Source organism: Rhodnius prolixus, unplaced genomic scaffold, assembly GCF_049639745.1.
Source record: "Rhodnius prolixus isolate KJV_2025 unplaced genomic scaffold, Rpr scaffold_4, whole genome shotgun sequence".
NCBI classification, from domain to species: Eukaryota; Metazoa; Arthropoda; class Insecta; order Hemiptera; family Reduviidae; genus Rhodnius; species Rhodnius prolixus.
Window position 1 is genome coordinate 9,839,431 of NW_027411614.1, and position 27,126 is coordinate 9,866,556.

The 27,126-nt window shown below is 33.4% G+C and overlaps 1 protein-coding gene across 1 annotated transcript; it reads left to right on the forward strand.

Annotated features, from left to right (window-relative positions):
* Positions 1–3,133: 3,133 nt before the first annotated feature.
* LOC141456011 (adenylate kinase isoenzyme 5) lies at positions 3,134–26,961 on the forward strand. The gene is made up of 10 exons (XM_074131573.1): positions 3,134–3,370; positions 8,398–8,574; positions 9,451–9,555; positions 13,065–13,225; positions 18,293–18,475; positions 21,214–21,409; positions 21,482–21,660; positions 22,384–22,497; positions 22,588–22,752; positions 23,753–26,961. The coding sequence occupies exons 1-10, from the start codon at positions 3,349–3,351 to the stop codon at positions 24,101–24,103; spliced, it is 1,653 nt and encodes a 550-aa protein (XP_073987674.1). The 5' UTR covers positions 3,134–3,348; the 3' UTR covers positions 24,104–26,961.
* Positions 26,962–27,126: the final 165 nt, after the last annotated feature.

The window sequence follows — 27,126 nt, forward strand, 5'->3', positions numbered from 1 at the left end:
TAGGAGTTTATGGAAACAGTTAACTACTATCTAAAGTTGTGGGAACTACTGTATAATAAAAACGCAACGCACGAATGTAATGCGAGAAAAAAAAAATAATTAACTGAATATAGGTTAAAAGTTTATTTTGGTCTTAAATGGTGTACGAAATATTTACTGCAGAATTTCGATAATCGAATTAGGCAAACATAATCACAGAATAAGTTTTAAGTAAGTAACTATTTTTTTAAGTATTTGTCCAACTACCGATCAGGTGATGAAGACTGAGGCAAATAGATAACGTACTTTTGAATGACTAATTTTTACAAATTAAATAAAATCCCAAGCAAAGTATGGTGATTGAACCCTTTTCTTATAACATCTTCTGCGGTCCCGCGTCTCTAACCGCTCGATTTACCGTGGAGCCCAATAAAGTCACGTTTATGTTTAGCGTAAGTAAAAAAAAAAGAAGAATATTTCACAGGATAATTTAAAAAGCTCAGTAAGTCTCCGTGACTTTTTTTATAATGAGATCCATCACGAACTCTTTTTTATTTCTAAAACTTTTCGGACTTTTCTAAATCCATTTTTTTAAATTGTTCAATATTGTTGTCCTACTTCTACATATTTCTAGATCTATAAATCTGTGTAAGTATAAAAGCATTCTTTTTCTTTTTTTTAATGGCGGCCATAGAAACTTAGTTCTTGTTACTACACATTTCTCTGCAAATATTATGTATGTTTAACTGTAACTGTCAGTCAGTATGTTTAATGTTGCGTTATTATTAGATTAAAAAGGAGGATTGAGACGGAAATAAAAGAAAAGAAAGCGGTCTGCTTTTTCCAAAGAAGTTAAAACGAAAATTTATATTACTCCGCAGTACAGGTTCTTCTTGAAGACATGGATGATATCCCAGAAAATAAGTGGACAACAAGCGAAACGACAGTATAAATGGATTTCTAGAGAAAATTCTCGAAAGATAAATTGAGTAATAAATAAACGTTGAAGTGGTCAAGATAGAAAGGACACGAGTTGAAATGGGTGCTTCGGGCTAGAAGGGAGGATGCCAAAGAAGAGAAGGATAGTTTTATAAGGAGAAAGTGGCGGATCGATTTCTATGAGTGACGACTGAAAGCATAGAGGGTGTTGTTGCCCAAAAACGGTTACATTGTTTGCAAGTTGAAACCCGAAATGTAAGTTAGTCGATCACAAATAATTCCTTAAACTTAATCGCAATTTGCGAAAGAGAAACAGTATATTGTGGCCGGCCGTCACTTCTTAATGACCACCATTACTTCAGTAAAATGACTAAGAGTTTTCCAATAACGAGTATTTTATTACTTATCGTAACAATAATGTATAAATTTCATAACATGAGATAACATTGTGGAACATTCAAATTGACCTTTTATTATTGTCTGAAAAAACCGGACATAAATTCATTTGAATTCGTTATTGATTTGATATTAGGACATTTGTTTTCTCAGTTAGGGTGCATAATATGCGCCATTGAAGGTTAATTTCTTAAATGTTTAGTTCTTTTGAAGTTCCTCCCTGCTGTACATTTGGACCTTGGTCAAATTGCTCACATAATTAAGTATAGTTATTAATAAATAATCATTTATAAACTAATAATATTTTCTCTGAAACAAAAAATTATCCAGATATTGTTTTTAATTTTTAAATAAATTATTTCCACGTCCACTCTAATGGACATAATTGCTTATTAGGCCAATTAATTCACTGATGTTTTTAAATATTTACACTCACATAAGGGGCAAGGACAGGAGAAATTAAAGGCCTTGCTAATGTTTATACAAACAGTATGGCTAAGTAATCAATTAAATGGTATCATCGATTACATAAATTGCTTAAGAAGCCCTGGACTAACCGAAGTAAAATCCTATTAACCTATTTTATGACGAACCAATCAAAAGATATTAAATTATTACATTCTTTGATTAGTCTTTTTATTTTATGGTTTATCTATTTACGTTGAAGGATTCGCCATACTGCCTGATTTTGAAGTAACAAGCTTTTTTAAAATATTTTGTCACAACGTCGTGTACACCGTATGGCGAATAAGGACATTCGGGATATAAGTGTTGCTGGGAAGAATAAGGGTTGCGGTTTTGAGTATACTTTTTTTATATCGGTTAACCCCCATCAATTGTGTCGCAATCGAGTGGTTGCGTTATGAAACCTTTGGAATCTTGAGTCCAAAGGAGATAGTTGCGCAAAAAGAACTAGTTGGGAAAGTCCTCAATCTCTTTAGTAGGGGAAGAGTTCGACTACTATCCAAAAGGGGGCTGCACAATAAGCGTCTTCTGGCTGCGGTGCCTTTGGGCGTAGGTTCCGTCCCGTTTCTAATTCTAACCCTAACCCCCATCAACAAGTCTGCAGCCATAATTTCGTTCTTTGCGGTTCTTCCTTCTCACCTATCTGCTATCTTAGCATCTCACATAAAGAGTAAACGTTCTTTATAAATACTGTTCATTAATTTTATAGGAAGTCTAGCTATTATCATAAATGAGAAAGACAGAAGAATTATTAACCAATTATTATGACGATTTGGCGATTGATCCGTTGGAGTTTTGTTGACCAGGCAGAATTCTAGGATTGTAAAATTGACTCCCTTCAATATTTGCTCAAAACGTATCACGCTTCCGATGAATTAGTAATTGGGATAGAAAAAAATCATTACAATTCCTTCTATTGATGAACCCATAACTCAAATAAATTCATTTATTAATTGAACTATTTTCTTTATTGTTTTGCTTGAAGAGATCTTTCGTTTGAAAATGTGGTTAGGTGCGCGTACTAGATATCACTTTTTTCCATTTATCCTTTCAATCTGTCAGTGGAGACTTTGACTCTAACTTCCGTCTCACACTAGATTTGATGATTAGTGCCTATAAATGTTATTATTATAAATAAAATAATTAATTTATATAAATTAGTAGCTCTTCGCTCCAAATATGTACACATTACGAGTGCTACATGCTACAGCAACGACTGAATACTTTATTGATAAATTAATTATATTTATTGAACCGTGGCGCATATTTTTTTGATTAAGTTTTCAATAAAAATTCTTGTTTCAAAGTAATCAAAGTGTACTCTTTTTAAAATTTATGTTTATAGATGTAGAATGTGGATGAGTTTGCGCAGAAGTTGGAACGAGTTTCGGCGCGGGCGGGCTGAGACAGTGTTGTGGTTTCCAGTTGCCAATGTTTGTCAGTTGGCGGGCAGCTTTGGAAACTTGTGATTGCTAGTGTATCAGAGTTTGGAGTTCTGTTACTCACCATTGTAAACATAAACAGAAATGTGGCTGGATATAGGTTGAAACTAATGTGCTGAGGACAAACATGGGCATATGTTTAGACACTGGTAATTTGTTTTTCACTTATTTAGTTCTATTTTATCAATTTTATTGTTGCTATTTTCTAATTCTGTAGTTGTTGCTCTTGCTGAACCTTTCAGAAACTGCTCGTTTTCGGAATGAATCACTTTTATGCGAGTGATATTTTTTCAATAATAATAATTGTTATAATATTTTTTATTAATGCTCGAAATAATTGCCTTTATTGAATGCTGAAAACCATCCTTCAGGTATCTGATAGATTGTTGATACTGTCTTTGGTTTCGAATTAAATCATTTTAGTTTTAGACTTCGGTAAATTATTACATTTTTTCCTCAAAGAAAGAGTGCTATGGACTGATATACAAATTGGTGGTGACTTTGCATCTAAGTCTGTAATATTCGTTACGCTTAAAAGAAGTCCAAGATTTTTAAATTTTTTTAAAGATTTATATCCGGGCAAAACCTTTCGCGATTTAACAAATGAATTACATACGTCTGTTGCAATTAAAGGACGGAACCTTGGAAAGTCTCATCGGTAACCGATTCGGGAACAATAACGAACATTCTAACTGCCCACGTAACCTATCCAGATATGTATTTTGACTGCTATCAGAATGTTAGTTCAAAAAATTCAATTCTCAAGCCATTTCTATTTTCTACAAGCAAAATCAAAGGATTACTAAGATAAAAGTAGTGAGGCATTAACGGGGCATTAGTCTGCTGTTATCTGTTATTTAGTATTAAAATGGCAGCTCTTCTCTTTAATTCGCGTGACTTTAATACGGAAGTCCCATCAAAGTCACTTTATGCCCGGCCGGAACCTGCTATACTCTCTAAACTAGTTAATCACTGTAGCATTTTTGTAAAGGACGAGAACGATCTATGATGATATATTCCCTTTCGACTTAATTTAACTTTTTCCAGTCGAATTACGTAAAAGTTTGCTTTCTTAAAAAAAAATGTAATAATGATGATTTAATATCTTAAAAATTAGCTGACTCACAAGGATACCAGAACAAGTCCAGAATCAATCTACAGAATCCAAATTTTGAGAGTTTTTAAAGCTCGTTTTCAATAGCTAAATCAAAAGACAATTTGTGGAGGGCGTTCTTCTAATGTTATATATTTGTAGAAACTATGGCCCCTAATTTAACTTTTAAAAGAAACTGTTCTCTAGTATCATTCTACTGTTCAACTTAAAACCGAACGCCATTTGGAAGGAAGCTTCTGGGTGGAGGCAGAATCTGAGAATATAAAATTGGGTAAAAGGAAGGAAATATTCGAAAGAAGAGATTATCTAATGTCGCAGTTTGGTTTTGAAAGGACAATCTCTCTGGTTTTGAAAATAACGTTGGTGATGAAACAATTAGACCTTTTTTTCTTACATTTATATTTCGCATGTTCCTCTCAGCGCGTAGTAAGGTTCTAAAATGTCGATTCATTTGCTGAATCTAATGAAGCCTCCGACCCGAATTGTTGAAAACCTATATCCTCTAGGGTTGGCCGTGTGTTTATCGAATCATCAACAGGGATGCGGAGATCCCTGGTTCGAATTCTGCTGCTAGTCTTTAGAGGAATTTGAGGTGAGACCCGAAAAGATAAGAAGTATTGTGGTACTGGGTCCGATTCTCGGTCTACGCCTTGGATTTTATTTAATGGTTTATAAAAAGAAATTTACAGTAAAGTATGTTTTGCTAGTCGCCTCCGTCCACGACACCTTATGTGGTAGTTGGTCGTGAAGCCTGTCTGGAAAGAAGAAGAAGAAAATATGATGGAGAAAGATTTGGAAAAAAGAGTGCCCAAGTTCAGACTTTCAGTGCGGAGTATGTTTATACTTTATTTGTACATAAAATATTCATCTCCCTGACCTACCAGAAGTAATGATTAATAAATGACTAGTTCTGATGTTTTAGACCGACTAACGTTCTTTTATCTTTTTAATTTCCTTTCGAAAATATATCATTAAGAAAATAATAAATACAATTTTCGATTGTATCGTTGTAAACAATGTTTATATTTAGTGGGAAAAGTGAAAAAAATTGTTGTTTTCACTTCTATTATTTTGAATAATGATTCTAAATTCTGTTTATTTACTAAAAATTAGTTGTTGTACGTACTGTTTATCTTCTAGTTTTCTTTTGATAAAGTATTCTTTAAATAACTTAAATTGTGATTACTTTGTCTTATTTTATCCCTTGTTACCACTAGGCAGTGGTAGGTATTCAATGTTTTAGATATTCCAAAACATTTAAAAGTACTCCGGCCAAAGCGAAAGTAAGCTTTTGTAGAAGTAGATGGAGAAGTGAAGCCGCAAGATTGATATGTTCAATGTTGTTTTCAAAATTTTTTAACGGATTCACCAAATTGGGTAGAAGAATAGGAGCTTCAAGGACTTGTGCAGTTTGCAGTACCCTATCATCTTGAACTGAGGGAGTCCCACTGTTCGAAAAACCGTTTCTTTACAATTGTATGAAGCTCTTATGAGTGATTCAACATTAAAGTCCAAACTCAGTAATTGGTCAAAAGCTATTTCGAAAATTTAATGAGAGGTAGTTCTATCAATTGAGATAAAAAGTAGATCTACTGGCATAAACCAGTAACCTCTGGATAGATAGAGGTCAGGCCCGTAATATAATTTAGCCGTTTTTTAGTGTATTTTGGAAGTACGAGGGAATTTATTTTTCATTATAAATTTATCCCAGAAGGCAAAGCTGAAGGAATGCAATCCTACAGCCCTTCAAAGGAAGGGATGGCTGTGTTTATATTTCCCTCTTTAAAAAATACAGATTTAATTTTTTTTTTTTAAATGAAAACCTTTTTCTCTAGAACACTCCTAGTAACATATAATCGAATTTGTCGATACCTGATAAACCAAAATATGTATAAAATTAGGTTCAATAATGTGGTGAATGGCCTTATTATCGGTCAAAACTTTGCCTTCCAATACGAAATTATCTTTTAATAATTTATCTAGCCCTATATGAACGTACCACTTTCTCTTAGTCAATAAAAACAACTTTTTAGAGAAGCAAAAAGTTCAGTTCTTATATTACAAGACAGTCTAAACGGCTATAAAAACTGTTATTACAAACCGATTTGCTCATTTGTCACTAGTAACAATTCTCATTTAAAAAAAAAGTCATTTTGATTAATTTTTCAGTTTAGAGTCTCTATGTTTAACAAGCCATAGATGGTACACAGATTAAAGGATCACCTTGAATTCTATAATTATTAAGTTATTGATTTATAGAAGTTAAATGAAAAATATTGGACATATTTTCGCACTGAGTGTCAAAGAATAGAACAATTGGTCAGACTAGAAGAGTTCACTAATTATTGACAAGATTCAATTGTAGAGCTTACTTCAGTAAAAGGAACCCAATGTAGGATTAATATCAGTAACAGTATCCGACAATAGAAATTCAGAGCCATCTTGGAACGCAGTAAGACAGATTCATCTAACCCAGTGGTTCTCAACCTTTCTAATGCCGTGACCCCGCAATACAGTTCCTCATGATGCGGTGTCCCCAAACCAAAAAATAATTTTGGTGGCTACATCATAACTGTAATTTTGCTACAGTTATGATTCGGAATGTAAATACCTGATATGCATTATGTATTCTCATTGCTACAAATCAAACATAGTGATTAATCACAAAAACAATATTTAATTATATATTGAGAAACATTTATTACTAATTCCAATAAATAACATTAACGGCCACAGCGGCGTGCGTTCCAGCTGAATAGCTCTGCTGCAGACGGTAGCGTGGCTTCTCAGCGACTGAAGCCATCAGGAAATATGTATTTTCCGATGGTTTTAGGCGACCCCTGTGTTTTGGTCGTTCGACCCCCGCCGGGGTCGCGATTCACAGGTTGAGAACCGCTGATCTAACCGGAAATGCCACTTCCCCAGATCAATTTTCCGTTTTTGGGATTGCATTTCCCTTTTTTTTCTTTAACAAAGTATTTTTACAAGTGCCTTAAACCTTCTTTCACTTCTACAGCCTTTTTTTTAAGGGTTTTACATCTTCGAATTAAAAGATTAATTCATGCGGGAATGATCCTATATTCAATTAAGACATGTCTAAGTATTTGGATGAACAGAGAGGTGACGTTATTGGCTGAATACTCAATATATTTCTCAGTATTTTGTTATTTCATTATTAGGAAAGAAGTTTTCTAGTCCAAGGAAGTTGTAGAGTAGTTTTATGGTAATTTAGTAGTAATTGTCAGAGTGCATGTCCAAAAGTAGATAGGCCATTAAGGAGTAGTGCTATCAACTTACCAGTCTTATTGTCAGTCCAGTTGGGTGTACAAGTAGTTTTTAGTTTGTTTGTAGTCATGGAGGCGATCAGTACTCTTCACATTGACGAAGAATTGGACGCTCTACGCCGGCTGACTAGTATGTTGGAAATCATTGCGTAATAGTATTGTTTTATTTATGTAACATAGCTATCTGATTATGCACAGCCTTTAGCAAAGATAATTCCAGTTATTATAAACAGTTATTATACAAAGGTTTTGCGGTTCTAGCCTCGGCAATCGAGGCGCCTAGCTACAGATAGTAATTACCTGATATTAAAACAGTTTGCCCAGAAACCACTCTTGATTCACAAGATACTTCTGTGATAAATGTGTTCAAGAGTCAGCCATATTTAGAAATATTGATGGCGAGTTCAGACATTTTGTGACCTTGATGCCAATAAAATTTTTAAAAACTACTTTGACGGTGTACAATTTCATGCGTTTTTTTTTTTTTTTACAATTATTATCTTCACAAACAGCCCGTAAAATTTGGATGTATCATGTGTTCTTCCAACAGAAACAGGTTAGCCGTAATTGCTAGCTTCCAGTTGTTCGGAACTTGTCCAACCTAAATGTTACGAAATTAACTGTAATTATTAGATAGGGTGCACTCATCGTTATTAACACCAACAGGAAATCAATAAACAACCTGCCTAAATGCCACATTTATTACATCTAAAACGTTTGAAATAAACTTAGTTTGGCATCAAATAACATCTCTTTTTTTTCTTTCTAATGATTGCAGAGCGAGATCAGAATGTACCCGACGAGTTTGAAGACAGTAGAAGTGCTGACGGTTGGATTGGCAACAATACCGCTAATTTCCGGTATTCAAGGACGCCACCTGAAGGGAAGTTTCCTTCACAGAATTCTGGTATGGTTAAATTTGAAGCGCCTAAAGTGCCAGTGGTTTTTGTACTTGGTACGTATTCTGTTTTCTATTATGGATCTACAATCTATCACTAACAAGTAGACTTAAATGTTCAAAATAAATCCATGTAAACTAAATACGAGTTAGTCAAATTGTGCGTGGGTTCCATTTATATGATAAATTTAGATAAAGAAAGGCAGAAAACAAAAAAAAAACAGAAAAAGAAATCTGAAAATTAAACGAAAATTTATTGTCATTCACAGTAAGGAAGTGAATCTTTGGCGTAAGAGTTGACCAGAAAGCCTGTGCCTCCATGACTCAGTGGCACAAGTAATTCTGAGTAAGGAAGTAAAATCGTTCTTTACACAAAGAAATTCGTGTTTGAAAGTCTAAACCAACCCTGTATTTCCTGTAGTTCTTCTAGGGATGTTGTCAGATCACTTCTTCAGGGAGAGAATTCACATTTTTCGCTTATCTGTGCCTTCATCCGGGAGCTTCTGCTTAAAATCAGCCGCCTACTTGGTCTTCTTCATCTATAGATTATTCACTTTCATTTCAGTCGCTTCATATGCTCTTAAAGAAAACTGCCTTCTAGATTAGTCAACTTCTTTTTAATCCAGAATAGTTTTTATTTTAGATATAATTTATATTTGATTAGCGTTTAATTAAATTCACCCTTTCGATGAGGTATTTCACATCCGGTCATGACAGTGTTCACTCTTCTTGTTCACAATGATGTATTATTAATCTTAATTTTAACTTAAAGCAAATGATGTGTACGTAAAATGTACACTTTGATTAAAGAATTAACATCATTAGTTGATTCAATAAGCTAATGTAGAATAGAAATATAATAATAGAATCAATAAAACGTTGGATTTTTTATTTAGAGATGAACTGTTTCCTGATAAAATGAACTAATTGCAGGTGGCCCAGGAAGTGGTAAGGTGACACACTGCGACACGCTGATGCAAGAGAAACGAGGCATCACGCACATCAACATGACTGATCTGTTGCAGCAGTACACCGTTGGTGAGTGTTTCCTTCTATGTATTGAAGAGAATAGAGGTTATGTTGCCAGTAAGGGTTATTGTTACTTGATGTTTCGAATACAGTGAAGTTGTAAAGGCAAGATTAGGCTGCTTAACTCTTGGGCAAATGAACGTTCTGATAGAATGTTGTTGTGTATATCGTGGTTCAAGGTAATGTGAAGTGATCTTTGTGCCTAAGATATCTCAACCGAAAGAGACTTATTGTGCTAACTGCTTGTAGTTCCAGAGGGGAATCTCCCCTTTTATCTCCAGTTAGTTTTCTTCTGGCGTGGCTGCTTGAGGGTGGTTACTTCCTTTGCCTTGTGTCCTAAGTAACGTACCTCTCTAGCCAAAAGTTCAAGGTACAGAAGCATTCCTCAGAGCCGCCAGGACTTCGCTACTGCGGATTACAGAGTAAAATAACAATAGAATAGAAATAATGCAGCCATCTGCATTAATAAATTTTTCACAATTTCGAAGACATCTTTCTTGTGAAATATTTAACTTATTTGAGCGATTACCTCCTGAAATGAGGTCACCTTCAATTGAGAATAAATTGTTTAAGTCGTTTTCTTCTGCGTCTCTTTTCTAAACGTTCAACTAGAACTTTTATAAATAATATATCAGCGAGAACTTATGCAGTTAATAAATTTAATCAATATTCAATACTTCAAGGTCCTATAAAAAAAGACAGAAAAATATAATAAAAATAAAATGGCCTAATGAAAATTAAACATTTCAAATTCGCCATTAGAAAAATTATTATTGAATATAATTAAACTAACTAAGGGAGAAAACTACTGCGCTTGAAAATCAGATTTTTTCCTCCCAAAAAAGCTTTAAATGTTGTATAAAATAGTATTATAGTAATACTAAGGTACGTAGTATGTATTATACGTACAATGCTTGTACGAGTTTCCAATAATTAAGGTTTCTTTGATTTTTTAACCGTCGTAGCTACGCATGTTTATTGATTTTAGCAATTGTATTGTGAGATGGTATTCGAATTATGGGCAGGATTGATCTTGGAGGCTACATCTCATGTATACTGAGTCTATTGAGATGTATGTGAGATGGTTGTTTGCTGTAATACAGCTGTATCCTAAAAAAAAAAAAAAACCTTTGAAGGAGTACAATATCTAGCTGGTTCATGCATGATGATGGACCTATGCCACTATCATGATTGAAATAGGCTATAATCTACACTTCACCACATTGTTATTGTGAGAAAAGGAAGCCATCTCAGAATATCTAGGTTGGATGAATCGGGAAATCGTTATCCCTCCGGCTCTGAAGATTCTCATGGATAGAGAGATTAAAAATGTTTCTTTCGGAGGACACAGAAAAGAAAAGGTCAAGAAAAGCAAACTGAAATATGGAACAATTCTAGTTTGCAGTTAGCAAAATTATAACCTTACTAGTATTAAGTACACCTTACTGATATTAAGAAAATTGCGATTGCATTGTAAAAGGTTGAATCGAGCCTTCCACTGGGAATCAGGACTGGTATATTTGAGCCAAGCACTAAGGATTCAGGGCTTACAAACAAATTCCTCAGTATCTTATAGGCGTTAATCTTAATTGTCACAATAGGAAGACGCATCCAGATCAACTTTGAAAGGAAGTAACGGAAGCTGGAAATAGTGATTCGTTTTAGGAATTCCTCAGGCTTATGTTTAAGTCCAGTAATTATTACAATCATTAACCATTGTCGGTAATGTGAATAATCTTTGTACAGCGCATTATTAAACACTATTGTGAATACATTTTAGGAAATTGTTGAAAATGAAGAAAAAAAAAAATCGATCATCAAAGGTTAAAAAAAAACCTTTATGACGTAGCAGAAAACAAATGAGTTGGGTCGGTGCGGGCAGAAGTACAAAAGTATTTATGTTCAAAGTGAATACATCAGTCCACTGCTGTCAGTACAGAGTCAATGTCAAATTATCGACCATTTTATTAAAAAAAAAAAAAAAAAATACTAAGTATGAGTATATAATGATATTTATAATAAGTATGTAGGTATTACTCTTTATGTACCGATATGTACCATTTATTGGGATTAGGTCAGTGGTTAACACACTGGATTCCCATGCAAAAATCTCGTGTTCGAATTCAGCTGCCGACCTTTGAAATTTTCTTTTCAGATTATCTCTTCCAGCTCACTTTTTATAGCTCACTGAACGGAGAAAGACGGTGTCTGAGAGACCTCATGTATTGACGTGCCTTAAACTACAAAAAATAAAAATGTAAAGGATGTGCTCGTTCAGACGAAGTTCAATTTATTAATCTATCTAGGCTATTTATTAAATGATACGAGAGTGATAATCATTATTGAATAGATTGATACATTTACCACGCACTTTACTAAAACCATCGATTCTTTTAGAATCTATACACAAGTGAACACTTTATATCTCTTCTCTAATTAGCATAGAATTGCTTTTCAGTTTTGCTCTTGTTAAAATTGATTAGTGTAATAAGTCATGCTGATAATATGGCGGCCTATTTTCTGCCTAGTTATGCTATTCTCACTTCATCTATCATCCTTTATTATTGCTTCCACTACGAACGTCCTAAGTTAGCAAAACAAAAAGTGGTATTGAGAGGATTTAGGGTTAAGGTCGAGTCTAATGTGATCATTTTTATCCAAATTATTGTGTCTGTACCGTGCACAAGCTGTAAAGATAAATTATCCATTTGGCCATGGCTACAAACTAAAGACTAACTATCGAGAGTTATCCATCAAACTTGGTCTGTTGTTGGGAAACGTCGAGATCACCTTCTCGAAGGAAAATTATGCTTTTAATTCAAGTCTGATTTCGTCTTTGAAAAAATCTAATGACCTGCTCTTGTCTAGCGGTTTGAATTTCTGATTAAATGCATTCAAACATTTAACATATAACTTCATTCTTCTTTTTACTGAACAGTGATCGAAGGGATTCAAATTTAAGTAGGATTAAGTATTATTCTATGATATAGAATATGAAAGTTTTAAGTATGGGACTCAAAACTTCTATTCCTTAAAGAAGTTTTTTATACAATCAATGTTTTTTGTTTAGCCCACATCATGATCAATAGACAACAATTTTTAAGAATAAATGATAATTAACTTCCAATTGAGTGTGTTTTTAGTTCTTTTTTTTCCCCCTGCGTCTGTAGATTGGTTGCCTCTATCTTGCATGTTCTTGCAACTCAATACAACTTAGAATTTTAGTCTTAAGTATGTAAGACGTAAGTACAGATCGTCGTCATTGTCTAGAATAACAGCTCCCAAATGGTTCATACCGACCCCGTGGGTTCTATGTAATATGAACTTTCTTGAGATCGATAGTTTCAAAATACAAATTTAGTGGACGATGACTTCAAAAATATATCTCCTCCTTGTATCTTAAAAATATTATTTTAAAAGGTACACATAAATAAGTAGAACTAAAATAATTAAAACAAAAAATCTGTTTCATTTAGTTTCGTTACAATTATTTATAAATTCGCATCTTGTTGTTACAGATCCTGGGGATGGTGAAGAGATAAAAGATTTCAGTACACTATCTAGTAAAACTGTGACAGAAGTATTAATGTTAGAAATGAAAATGGCGCCGGCCGCCAAAACGTTCCTTGTGTCTGGATACCCAAGGAATATGAGAGATGTTGTAGAATATTCAAATAAGGTAACTTTCAAATAATTTCGTTTATATTTGAATCATTATATTTAAGGAAAATATTTGAAACTCAAAAATATGATCATGAATGTGGCTTTACTCTGTTTGTGGCAAGTAATAAAAGTAGCAAGCAATATGTGGAGAAAATGAACTATCTATTCAAGGTGGTAGAAGATTTTAGAATTTATTTTGCGTGTCGCTGCATATCATCTCAAACTATACTGTACTTACGATGACACTCTAAATAGCGACATACAATTCAAAAAGACTTCAGGAAATAGCTGATTTTTGCATAGCATTGCTCAGATAGCATTGCCCAATTACTGTTAGCAGAAAACCTTATTCAATATGTAACAACATAAGCAGGAAAAGGACCAGACTTTACTAAATTCACAGTTGATGTGTTTGAGTTTTGTATTGATTTGAGTGGACTTTTAGATACACTTGAGTTTGCTAGGACATATTTTGACTTAGCTACACCTGCATACATTATATTGTAAGCCATGATAAGGGTTTGAATATAAATAAATTTGAAGACCAACTGAAAGTTTTAAATTACTATGTGAAATCTCAATGATTTTAATTTCTTATGTTTAATTAAGTAACTAACTTTATTAGGCCATGCGACAGCTAAGAAGTTAGAGGCTAGGCCCACACCTGAGATATATTATGGTACAAGGTTCGATTCTCGGCCACAGCCTTGTATTTTATTTAGTGAATTAAATGAGAATTAGTTGTACGAAAAGCTTTATTTCGGTTACATTCAGAGTTTAGTGAACGGATTCTAATGCACATTTTAGGCAGCTGGAATTCTGCATTGACATGTTGGCTGATTCTGGTGTTCCAAATATTTAGCATCTTACGTAAAACATGCCTTGTTTTCTCTTGAAATAAAGTCCAAACCAAAAATGTCAATTTTTGAATTGAGGCTGGCGGTAACTTGTTTAAAATACAGTTCGTAGAAATATTTTACTGTGGTTTTGGTTATGAGGCTACGAAAAATAAGATATTGTGCTGGAAAACTTTGGCTAGAGTTGAATGTTACTCATGAAATTGTGATTTCAAAAATCCCAGAAATGGCTGCCGCTGCAAAGACCCTATGGTTTAGGATGTTCAGTTGCGAAGGTCAAGAACAAATTTGTTTGTATTACAATACTTGGTTAGAAGAAGTCTCCGTTGCACCAAATGCCGTATATGTATATATACATACATATATGTACAGAATATTGACAGAGAACATTTAAGGACAATAAAGTAAGAAATAAAATAAAACCTTGACAAGGTCGGAAAGTGTGATAATAAGAAGTGCAGAAAGAAGCAAACTAAACACCGGCCAACGTTACCTGTCCATTATGATTGTGGACAGGTCAGTTAGGGCATTAGGAGTAGCATATAAAGAGGAAAGAACGATGACCAATTCTCCCACAAAACTGATCGATATATCTATCTCATCCATGTGTCCATCTGAAACATACGTACGCACGCCTCAACGCAGACACGGAAAATTACCGTTTATCGGACGATCAACAATTTACTAGACCGGTCACCATGACAACCGATACCGTACAAATCATATCACATGTTTTATTATTTGTCCTTGCTTCTTCTACTCTTTATCTCTTTTCTACAGTAATTGTTTGGTTTTCATTAATTGCTTCATGGTACATGGAAAATTATCGATTCTGTATATTAAATTATTTTTAATGATGCAAAACTAAAACTATTTAATCTTAAACAATTTTTTCAACTTTGGGAGGGAAAGAAATCTTACTAGCTTGTCAAGGTTTACTTAAAACTACTTTAAAACAACTACAACTAATTTCTGTTACAATATGATGAAAAATAAAACTAACGCTAACTCATTACTAAACAAAGCAACAACACGTAATAATAATATGGCACCGGATTCCCACGCGGAGATCCCGGGTTCTAATCTAGCTGCTGGCCTTGAGCTCTGTTTTATTCTTAGCTTCATACACGTACAGCTCACTATCCAGTGATGGACAGTGTTGTCTGTAACCAGAGAACACTGTTCTGAGGCCGGCAGTGCTCTGATGCTCCAACGCTCCAATGACCACAGATGTTGAAGCGCCTTAATAAAAGTTAACAAAAAATATTAATCATATGGTATAACATTACCTTTTAAACCAATTTTAATAAATAAAGTCGTAAAGGAGTCACAATAGATCTTTTAAATCGTGGTGGATTCACTTCGGGGTCACTTCCTTTCAGATCTAAACTAAATCTAATTACCAAAATTAAACTAAAACTTCAAAATGAAAAAAGATATTTCAATTGTTTACAATCACACCTAAATCTTCTCTAGCAAAAGTGAAGAATCAAAGTGAATGGATTAAAATCTAAATGCATAGTATTCACTCTAAATAAGAATACTCTCCCTCCTCTCTCCTTCCACAATGCTTCTATACCAATTACGAACCAAGTACGATATCTCGGACTACATCTTGACAAACGACTAACATGGAACCCCCACACGAGACTCAAACGAATTGACCCCAATCTGAGGTATAAAATGTGACTACTCGACAAACGTTCTAAACTGACCCTGATGAACAAATGAAAATTATGTACATCCCTATTTGCCGCAATATGGACGTACGGAATACAACTCTACGGATGCGCCAAAAAATCGAACATCAACCGACTTCAAACCTTACAGTCTAAAATTCTAAGACCAATAGTTAACGCTCTCTTCTACGTCCCCAATCTCACAATACTCTCTGATCTAAATATTCCTCTCGTTTCTGAAATAGCCCAACCTCGCTGCATAAAATTCCACTCAAATCTAGACAGTCATTATAACCCTCTGATCTGCAATATGTCTACTACAATACTTCTTTCAAATCCTCATCGTAGTGTAAAGCGACCATCTTTAAGGATGCCACGCCAATTTCTAGGATGGTTGCTGTGAAAGGTTGCAAACGTAACGAACTAACGGCTTTCATCATAGCAGTTAACTTCTCTTCCTAGCAGTCTCTTGCAGCTCACTGTCCGATGATAGAGAGTGTAGTCCGTAACTAGACAACATTATCTAGTAGTTCACTGTAAAAGGTTCTGAATGCCAATCTTTATCCTTAAACCTTTACCTCACCTTAACTAGATTTCAGGAAATATGTTTGTTGTGTACATTTTAGTGCGTGGGTAAGTATGTTTATGTTTGGTTTTGTATGTATATGAACACTCTAAAACTTAGTTCGTAATTTTGTAGCAAAATGAGAAAGTAAAGCATTTTCGTAGTAGATACAGTTTTGTGATGTAGTAAACAAATATTTAGGTTATTCCAACTGTAATTCAATTGTAAGCTTCTTTTTTTTTTTTGCAATAATCAATTGATAATATACAACTGGAAATGAAGCGCTAACACATTATTAAGTATTTTTGTTATTAATACCAACAATATCTTGCAAAGAAATGCCATAGTTTTTCAGTCCAAGGGCGGACGACCTGGGACAGCACACCCCGATATCTGGACATGGCCGAATTAATAATAAATAATGAGGAAACGTTTAACTGACCCCAAGCCAAATAAATATCGCCCACACATTCCGCAAGTTTATTTATTCAATAATTTGTTTATGTTTTATTGCTTTAATTGTTCATTCAAAATAACAGTTCTTTTCTCAACTTAATTTATTATTAATGTCAAAACAGTTACTTCGCGAATACTTGGAAATTTTTTACGGTAAATGAACTTCGATTTTGCCCCAGCACTTCTGTTTCGCAGGCTGTAAAACTCTTCCTAGTCCGTCTAGAGCTTCTCTCAAAAATTTAGAAATATTCATGTTTGAAATTTTCAAACTGAAAATATCTTTTATTCTAAAACCTCCTTTTATTGTTCAGTGAACAATATCATCGGTGAAAACCAAACTTCGGCGTCTGAAATGAATACAGTAAATTCCTAGTCTCTCTGCAAGGTGCTATTTGACATAATATCATCTTTTATTAAAATAGAAACTTTATTAATTGTATTAATATGGTATGAAGAAGGTAAAACAACATAAACTTGGAAATATTGCTTTGTCAAGAACAAACCTTCGTTTTAATAAATAGAAGATAAAACAATTGAAGAGCTTTGTGCAAAAAGGAGTTATCTACAGTTTTTTAAAAATTTTTAGAAGGCACAAAAAGCTAAACATGCTTTAAGATGTATTCCTCATGTTGTGTCTGCTGTAAGGATTAGTTAATATATTGTGATGGGGTCATTTGGGGCTCAATTTGAACTTTCTAGTCTAGGGTATTTTTTAAGCTTGCTATAAGCAAAAGTTATTTTGCAGCTAACTCTTTTTTGCACCAAACCATAATTTTCAGTAAAACTTCGAGTGCATATTAAGTACTTTAGTCAACAGATTTCTTGTTTTTGAGCTTTTAAGTGGCATTTTGTGTCTTGTCGAAGCGAATGTTAGATATATTATTATGCTTGTCAAAAACAAAAATGATAATATCTACCTAATATAATCATTAAATAAACCTAATAAAAAATTATTTTTTTCCAAGGAATGTAAAGAATTTAAGTAATGTAAAAGAAAGTTATCTGAAGTAGAAAACTCATTTTCGCTCCAAATCTAACCTAGGTTAGAGAATAAGAATAAACGAGTCTGCATAAAGGCTCGTTTATGCACCAAAAGATGTAGAATTGAACATACAATAGGGGGCGCCACTAAACACATTTTCTGAAAAAATGTAGATAACTCCTTTTTGCACCAAGCTCCTCAATTGGCTCCATATGGTGTTACTGAGATGCAGTGAGATGAGATGTAGCAACAAAAAATCCTTTCTTGGATAAATTGTATTTTTTGTGGTTAGAGAATGAATAGGTATGTCTTTTGTAATTATGCTGCTAATTCAGGGGGGTTAATCAACGTAGATGAACATTCTTTGCAAACCCCTTTGAAGTGTCATTGTTGAGACGCTAGTGATAATTATACGTTTACGAGACTGGAATACACGAAAAAAGCACAAGATTCCACAAGAAGTGAGAAGAAAGGTTGAAAGTCTTCAATATGTTCAAAAAAAGTAAAAGTTTATGTATTTTTAACTTAATTAACTCTGTTTCAGATACAAATCGTAAATGGAGTAGTGCTGATCGCTTGGAGACAACGTGTACTTGAACGACAAATCGACTACGGCGCTAAACTAGGACATGTTGTATTAAGTTTAGCCAAAATGGAATTAAATAATTTCTATAAAAAAGTTATGCCAGTGGCTGACTATTTTGATCAACGTGGAATGTTAATAGCGGTAAGTAAACAGTTTTTGTTGATTTTTATTGCACATAATGTTTACATTTTTTTATAGTTGTACAGCATTCAAAATGAAGAATCCTTTTCATCACAATTATTTGGTGAGGTTCAAAAGTAATTTAAAGTGGCTTCATCACAAACTGTAAGTAACCATAAATAGAAACTTCAGTTACTGCAGATTAATGCGCATACCACTACCGAGTAAAACTCAGATTGAAGCGTTTATTTTCGTTGGAATTCCTCCGTTCTCATATACAAGTTAGTGAAAGACATATTAGCTTGCTACAGCAGCATGTTATGGAACCACCCTAAACAAAATTACACTTTTCACTTCGTCATTGTTGTAGCCATTTTAGGAGACACGTAGAAAGAAATAAATCAGATTAATGTTCTTGAGATCTCCTGCAGCCACATAAGGCTCTGACAATAGCAACAAATTGGAGAAAGTAGAAAACTTTTCGTGTAACTTGAAAACTCACTAAAAAAGAATTGATTGTTTCAAGAATTGTTCAAAAAATTCTATACAATGTCCTATAATAATAAAATTTAGTTGAAATTTTCGCTTCATTTATTGTTATAAATAAGAGAGTAAAACAGAGAGCAGAAAGTATTAGTTAGATAAAATAAAAGCATGAATTTTTCTAAGGTAGCCAGTGCTCTTAAAAATGATAATAAAACGCTCTTAGCGCGCTCTAAAATGCTCAGTTATATAGGGTCAGCCATAAATTTTTGATTAGGTCCTTGGCCCTCGGATAGCCTCCCCTCTGATCACTAGGTTTAATCGATTATTAGACGAACAGAGGAGATCCGGTAAAAGTATGCCAAGGTCCTAATGTGGGTTATTATGGTTAGGTATGTGTGGGAGTACTCTAGTTCTTCATTCTCTATGGCGAAATTCCTTTAATGAAATTAAATAAATTAAGACTATATAAAACATTAAGAAAGTCTTAATAAATAAGAATAAGAAGACCTTAATTATCAAGAAGAAGAAGAAGCCTTAATAAGTAAGTGATTTTACTTATTAAACTGGCCAGTCAATTCAGCTCAAATTCAATAATTGTTGATCTGTTGTTGGAAATACTGGTGAATTGCCTATCATGTTTGTAAGTCATTTCCTTCCCAGATCAGTGGTTCACAATTTTTTATTTTTGGCTCACTCGTAGCCAGAACTCTTCTGATCTACTGGCCCAGGGCAGCTGACGTTCCTGAAACCTCTTTTTTCTGCTGCAATTCGCAATTCACTTCGATCTTATTTTTTGCACTTCTGCGCTACGCAAAGAAAAGGCTACAAAAAAAAAGGATCTACTCAATCTTCATCAATTACACTTCAGATTCCAAATTAAAAAGGCCCCAAATTGAGTCGTTCAATAGAGCTCGGTAATATCACTATCCATATATAGTAAGTAATAATGCAAAGAACGGGACAAATCACATCATTCGCAAAACAAATATCAAGATACTTTCAAAAATTATTATTTCCAACAAAAACTGAATTCCGCAATCTCTGTACAATAGAACAAAATTAAAATGAATAATTGCAAACCATAAATTAACATTACTATAAGTAATTAAAGCGAATCAGAACATTATAAAGAATATTTGATGTTTGGCGAACTAGAACAAGAGTACGCAAGGTTAGTTGTTCAGCTGATTTCAAAGAGAATATTATAAGTAACCAAGTGGAGCAAATCGTCCTTCGCTTTGGCAAAAATAAAATAAACCCCCAAAAAAATCAAACATAATAAATAATTCGAATGGAAGAAATATTAACTAAAGTCACAAGTATTGTGACTTTCTTTATTGTTTGTGTTTTGTTATTGACTCAACATTATTTTCATTGTGGTATTGCATGTTTCTATTACGACCCTATGATCGCCACCTAGCTGTTGTCAAAGAGTTTATTATAAATACATACACAAATTTCAGTCGGGCAGTAGTACTCATGAAAACCTTGGAATAATGTATTACAATCAAAGATTCTGTAATTTTAGCTTTTTTTTTTTTTTTTTGAAAATGGCTTAATATTTTTCTTCTTAAATATAAGCCTCATAGTTTTTATTCATTTTTTTCCATGCTTTCAACATGACTAGATCGTCTTCTGGGCTTATAATTGTTAATAAGTACACCCATTAGGTGACCTAGACCTCAGGTCAAATAAAAATGATGACTGAAATTAGCAGAAATCTTTCTCCCCCTTAAATTAATGAATCACTCACCAAAAAATGAACAAAAATCTATATCCTCAAATATACATTTATCTAATTCAAAACTAATGTATTATAGTGTAATTTTTTTAATTTTCTTTTTTTTTTTTTGTAAGGCGCATAAACATCTGAGGTTACTGGCGCCCGGAGTTTGTCTATTTACATATCACATTTCTTTTGTTTTTCCAAACGATAATTGTAAATATAAGTTAGTAAATTCGTTACTTAATCTAAAAAATTATAACGATTTTGTAATTATTTTTTATTAATTACTTTGTTTTCACAAATAAATTCTAGCTTTATATTGGAATAATGTATGTATCCTCTAAGATTTTGGAAGTTCGGTCTGATTAAAAACTGGTTCAAAAATCGTGATGTTTACTTTGAGCAACTTCTAGTTGTTGACTATAAAGAAATCATTGTTGAGGAAAAGATTCTTCTAGCAAAATTGATTGATGATGAAGTTAGTTGCCAAAATTCGAAATATTCTACCTTGTACTTTATTTGTTAAAATGTTTTTCACATCGTACAGGTGAACGGAGAACGAAATCCTTCAGAAGTTTATGCAGACTTCAGAACAGCTGTAATGAGAATTGTTGGCAGCCAGGAATCCTCCAAGAAGAATGGAAACGTGAGCAATGGAAATATTGTAGCAAATGCTCCTACCACGGTAGCTTCAGTCTACAAACCTCCCACGAAAGGATATCCACCAGTTATTTGGATTATAGGTAAGAAATAATTTTTTAAAAGAACAATTAATAAAAACTGTACTTAAAACTTATGTTTAAATTTTATATTAGGCGGTCCTGGTAGCAATAAGTGGACATTATGCCAAAAAGTAGTGAGAAAAGCAAGCGGATGGGTTCATCTAAGCGTGGGAAGATTACTAAGAGTTGCCTCAGAACCTACAGATCCTAGACAGGCTGCAGATTCCGGTCTTATTATGGCGCATATAGCCGCTGGCAATCTGGTGCCACAGGTGAGATCGCTGGACTTTGGAGAATTGGTTACCATTGTGATTAGTATTGCCTTATTTTTTGAAAGGTTTTCAGACAGTTTTTGCTTATATTTTAAGCTCTTGTTGGAATGACCGATGAATTTTACACTAAAATAAAAATAAAAAAGATTATGAAATTTAATCGTTCTTTGTGGGTCATTAAAAGTAAGAATGATAGATTACTTCACTACTGTCTTTAACATAACTATATTTATTAACAATTGGGTTCTTATATACTGAAAATACAGAGCAGTTCACAATAGAACTAACCAAATCATCAGATTATCTCGAGAGAACATAATTCAAAAGATTTATCTATAATGAATTCATATTTCATCTTATCTAAAGAATCACACATTCATTTTTATAGAATAACCGTAACTGTACTATTAGTATTAACTTGTTGATGTGAATATTTTGAGTAAAACATACCTCACCTAGGTTAATAAAGATACACTTAGATTTATTTACAATAACTTAAATAAAATCGTTTAGGTAGACGGAGTTTTGACATTCCAAGTAGGGATGTTCACCATCCTAGCCTACCGGTTTTCAAATCTTCCTGGTTTCTTTTGGTTGAACTCGAACTTTTTTTATTTCGATAATTGATCAGCCAAAAAACAATGTTACAATTTTACTTTTCTTTTATCAAAAACTAAATTAACTGATTGATTAATTATTAACTCTTAACTTATCTGTGCTCAGGCCGTTGTATTGCAACTAGTTGAAACTCAAATGACTACAAACATGAACGCCCAAGGCATTTTGATGGATGGCTTTCCCAGAGACATGGAGCAAGTCAAAGATTTTGAAGATAAAGTAAGTTTTATTAAAACAGCGAATTGAACAGAGAAATAATAAAAATCTTGATAAAGATATTAATAGTGAAGATATATATATTTTTTTCAGTTCAAACAACAGCCAATGGTTGTTCTGTTGGACTGCAGTAAATTACAACTAGGACGTGGACGAGTGGACGATAGTGTGTCCGCGTTCAGAAAAAGATTGGAAATCTTCAGAGAAGAAACCTTACCAATGCTGAAAACACTAGATAATGAAAATCGATTGCAAATAGTATGAAATAATTACATTTTTATTTTTATTTAAACATATCTTTCAGGATTTGGAAATTAGTGTTTTAGCGAAAGGAGGTGCCTTCTCTTGAACGATGCTAGTATAGTTTCCTCAATTCAGTCATACTTTAGTTTAGCTGTCTAGTTAGCATTGTTACTCTGCCGTCTAATTCTGTTCAGTCATTTACTTTTATTTTTAAAATGTTCTTTAATTACCTAGCTTAGCTATTTATCTCTCTTTTTAAGTTAGGTTAATGTAAATTTCTAAACTGTTAAATATTTTATCATTCTGCATTTCTGCTAGCTCTTTCTATTCCTTATTCTATTATTCTTTTCCTTAACTACTTCTTGGAATCTTTCAATTAACTAAATTGTCTCCCAGACAAATATCATTCCTTTACACATTGATCTCATGATTTTAGAAACTCAACTACAGGTAATCCAAATAAGACTAAGAATAAATCTTTTGAATATGTAACTGTGAATGAGTTAACGAGCTAGTACTTTTTCTGTGAGTATTAACATGTAGTGCACTTGTTACGTTTTCGATGCGTACACATGTCTGAGGCGTGTGCATGTTTCTATAATTTCTTGCCTGCAAGAAATTCACAATCCTGTAGAAAAGGCTTACATTCTTACTCCTACCGGGATTAGACTAGTCTTTGTCTCCAATAAAATCCATTTTACAATATTGCAAACTCTTCTTTGGAATACATTTCAGAAATTCCATGGAAGCCTCATGTTTTTTGGCTTTGCATCGACTCATCTTTTCGCCCACTTATTTCTTTCTGAGTAGCTAAAACACATTAAAAACAATGAAATGCAGGCAACAAGTCATACATTTTTGTTCCTTTCTATATCTTGCATTTCCGAATTGCTCTGATATTAATAAAGTCAAAGAGATTCTCCAGACAAAGTTAAAATCTGATTTCTTTATCTTTCCAAAGCTATCTACACATTTCTACATCATTTACCACCGCTTATATTCTTGTTTGGTGCAGGTAGACGGAGATACTGATCTACCAGACGTCCAAGAAGAATTCAATAAGTTAATTTTAAATGAAGTGGACCGATTAAGAAAACTTAACGGTCTAATAGTACCAGAACAATCGTTACCAAATGGTGATTACGAAGCCATGCTGCAAGATATTGAAGCTGAAGAAGCTCGTGACATGAACGATAATGATGATGGAGGAATCAATACAATTTCTAAAACTGTGGCCGCTTATTCTAACAATAACAATAATATGAACAATATCCGAGGTGTAACCGCAAGAGAAAGACCATCCAGAGATTCTATACGTGATATGTACGCCCAAGTGGAAACTTATAGGCTTGATTCTAATATGTAAACATAGAAAGTGATATCTAGCGATGAAATTACTGTAATTTTTTGATTTCCACCATAACGACGGCTTATTAATTAATTACAAGGCCATTTCGGTTCAGTTCAAGTTAAAGGTTTGACGACAAAAAAAAAAAAACCTTCAACAATGCTTCTCTGTCTCAAGAAATTTGAATAAGCGCTAGTGCCGGGTTGGAGTTCCAGCTGGGTGCCAATGACCTCAAATGTTTCACCCTTAAATAAATTAATTAATTAAGCGCTAATAAATTATACTGACTGAAGACCAGTTACAGAACCCATGCATTGTTTATCGGTGCAACAGTATTTAACTCTTTAATAATTAGGCTCAGAATTTGTCCGCTATTAAAATATTTTGCTCAATAACGCCCATTAAATATTTATATCCCAACCGTTCTCAAGATCAAGTCTAACCGACTATATTTCATTAAATGCACCTCACGTCTAGATTTCTAATTCTAATCCAAAATTTCTAATTTTTAAATTCAAGACATATCGAAGGTCGATCTCAGGGAAGCACTTTTTTGGAAAATGCTCTTTTTTGTCAACATCTTTTTTAATAGTGAACATTACACTTATGCCCCTGCACTACAGAAAGTGAGACTCACATTTTAAAAGTGGAGATGACATTAATCAAATCTAGTTTTTTTTATTTGCAAAACAAACCTAGGCCTTCCAGCAGGTCGATGATTAAAGCGTTATAAGGATGATGGACAGATTATTTTACTCTTGGTGCAAAATGTATAATTTTAGCTAATCAAAGTCGCCTCATTATTGTAGCAAACTGGCCTTTCAAATGAAAATGGGAAAATAGATAATCTTAAGACAAAAGTGTTATCAGGGATTACCAAAACGTCTAATCCAAAGAGTTATTGTGGCTTCTTTGGTGGAATTGTTTGTACAAAAGGATGGAGCCTTCTGTTGTGAAAGTGTGTGAGTATTTACTTATGGAATCCGCAACTACGAGGATCCATGGTGGAGTGGCATTCACATGTTTTTATATCAGACTGTACAAAGGTATTGGCCACTTCCTCTTTGTAGGTAGGTGAAAATTATTGAATAATTTGTTTTTTATTAAAAAATCTTAAAGAGAGGTAGTGCTTATTCAAGCCTTTAGCAGGAAACTGGGAATCGGAATGACCTTTATTCATTATTAAATATTTTGGATTCAATTAAAATTATATTGTTAGATATTATATAATATTATACATCTGCTATTAGTAAACCAAAATTACTTGATCCGCGGCAAATAAAAAGATCAATAACTTATTTAGCCAACATTTTATATCAATTATCAAATGCCCGATTTATTATAGAGACAAGGCTAATTATAATTGTTCCTTAGTCTTGAATAAATAAAATTGTGTTTGCTTTTTGATTTTGTAATTATACTACAAATATTATGTTCCAGAATCATCCACGCACGACTATTACTTTAATTTAGATAATTGTCCACTAAACACAAGAATAATTACGGCATTACTATTTAAAAATGTTCATTTTTTTCTGTTATAAAACTGTACATTGTTCAAAATATTTCCTTCTCTTTTTAATTATTTATTATTATTTATTTATTGGAAAGGTATGCAATCTTTAGTTACTTAGATTACATCTGATGGGTTGTAATAAAAAAAAAAAAAAATAGTACAGTTTAATTATTAAATGTCTTTGTTTCTGACCATCTCGAAGATTAAGCATCAAAAGTTAATAGACAGCTTTTAGCACACTCATTTCACGGATCAAGAAAATATGGATCATTTCTCTGGATCAAGTTGTAAATCTTTGTAAATAGTTCAAGAAACTGTTTTCATTTTAAAATGAATTGGTTTCTATAATTTTTTATTATTGAAAATTACGTGCCTTTATCTAGTCAGTAAGTTAACCTTATTAATATAAAGTATCATTATAATCGGAATTTTGTTTATTTTACTGTATTAAATATAATATGCCACTTTGATTGTGTGTATGTTTTATAAAAAATATTCACTTCGTAATGAAAACTGAGAAAATTTTCATAAAGTTTTAAACGTCGAGGTTAAAATGATCGAAACCAACAACTTCCGTCATGAATGCGAAGTACCGAATCGACTTACCACTGATTTTATTAACAGCTTCTCACCTAAACTTATAATGTATTGCTCCAGCAAGGCCGGAGGTTATTAGGCCTTTTAGTGCAGATTAAATAAAAACATGCAACAATCTGGCAGAAGAAAGCCTGCTTTGGTTCTGTCAGATTTAATAAGAAACTAACTCTGCACGTATCATGTCTGCACTGTAAAGAACCAGTTTGACTCAGGGTTCGACTCTTCGGAGAAGGAACGAACTCCAGTAGCCTGCCTCCAGCTTCTCAGTTTCAGACAAATAGGACAATTATAGGTGGTTCACAATAAGTGAATGCACATAGACCCCTTCTATAAGGGAGCAGTGGGTAGCTTTTTTTCCAATCTTTGCAGAATCTATTTAATCCAACCACTGATACACAATGTGTGTTTGGCCATACTTCACAACTTCACTGAATAAAAGTACAATAAAGTTCGAAGGATTTAAAAAAAAAATACCCTACGTAGTGGGGATAATGTCATTTCCGATATGCTTTGGAGAGTGGTCATGGGGGTGAAAAAAATTACAGAGAAATATTTCAATTCTTTGTTTAGAAGGCAGGATCGAGACTCATCTAAGAGAAAAACAGTTTTCCGTTAAAATCTGTCTGAATGTGCAAACTCAAGTTGTGCTCTTTGATTTTAAATAACAAGCACATAAGCATAGGCAAGTCTCCGCTAGCTTAAACCACCTGCTTCAATCCAACTTATTCGTCCATTTATTTGCTCTCCTGAATATCACTAATCTTGCAAAAGAGCTGAAAGCCTCGCAGCGACCTCACTATTTTGAAGTGGTTCGTTATTCTGAAAGAGCCAGGTCTTTTTACTAACTGCAGCTTTCAAAATTGTTTTTTGGGGCTGCACAATAACAGTTAGGTAATATATCAGTTACTTCTTCCAGCAAAAATTCATG

Coding starts and splice junctions, on each gene's coding strand:
- LOC141456011 (XM_074131573.1), top strand. CDS start 3,349: ATGGGCATATGTTTAGACACTG. Junction 3,371..8,397: donor GGGCATATGTTTAGACACTG/GTAATTTGTTTT, acceptor TAATGATTGCAG/AGCGAGATCAGAATGTACCC. Junction 18,476..21,213: donor AACGTGGAATGTTAATAGCG/GTAAGTAAACAG, acceptor CACATCGTACAG/GTGAACGGAGAACGAAATCC.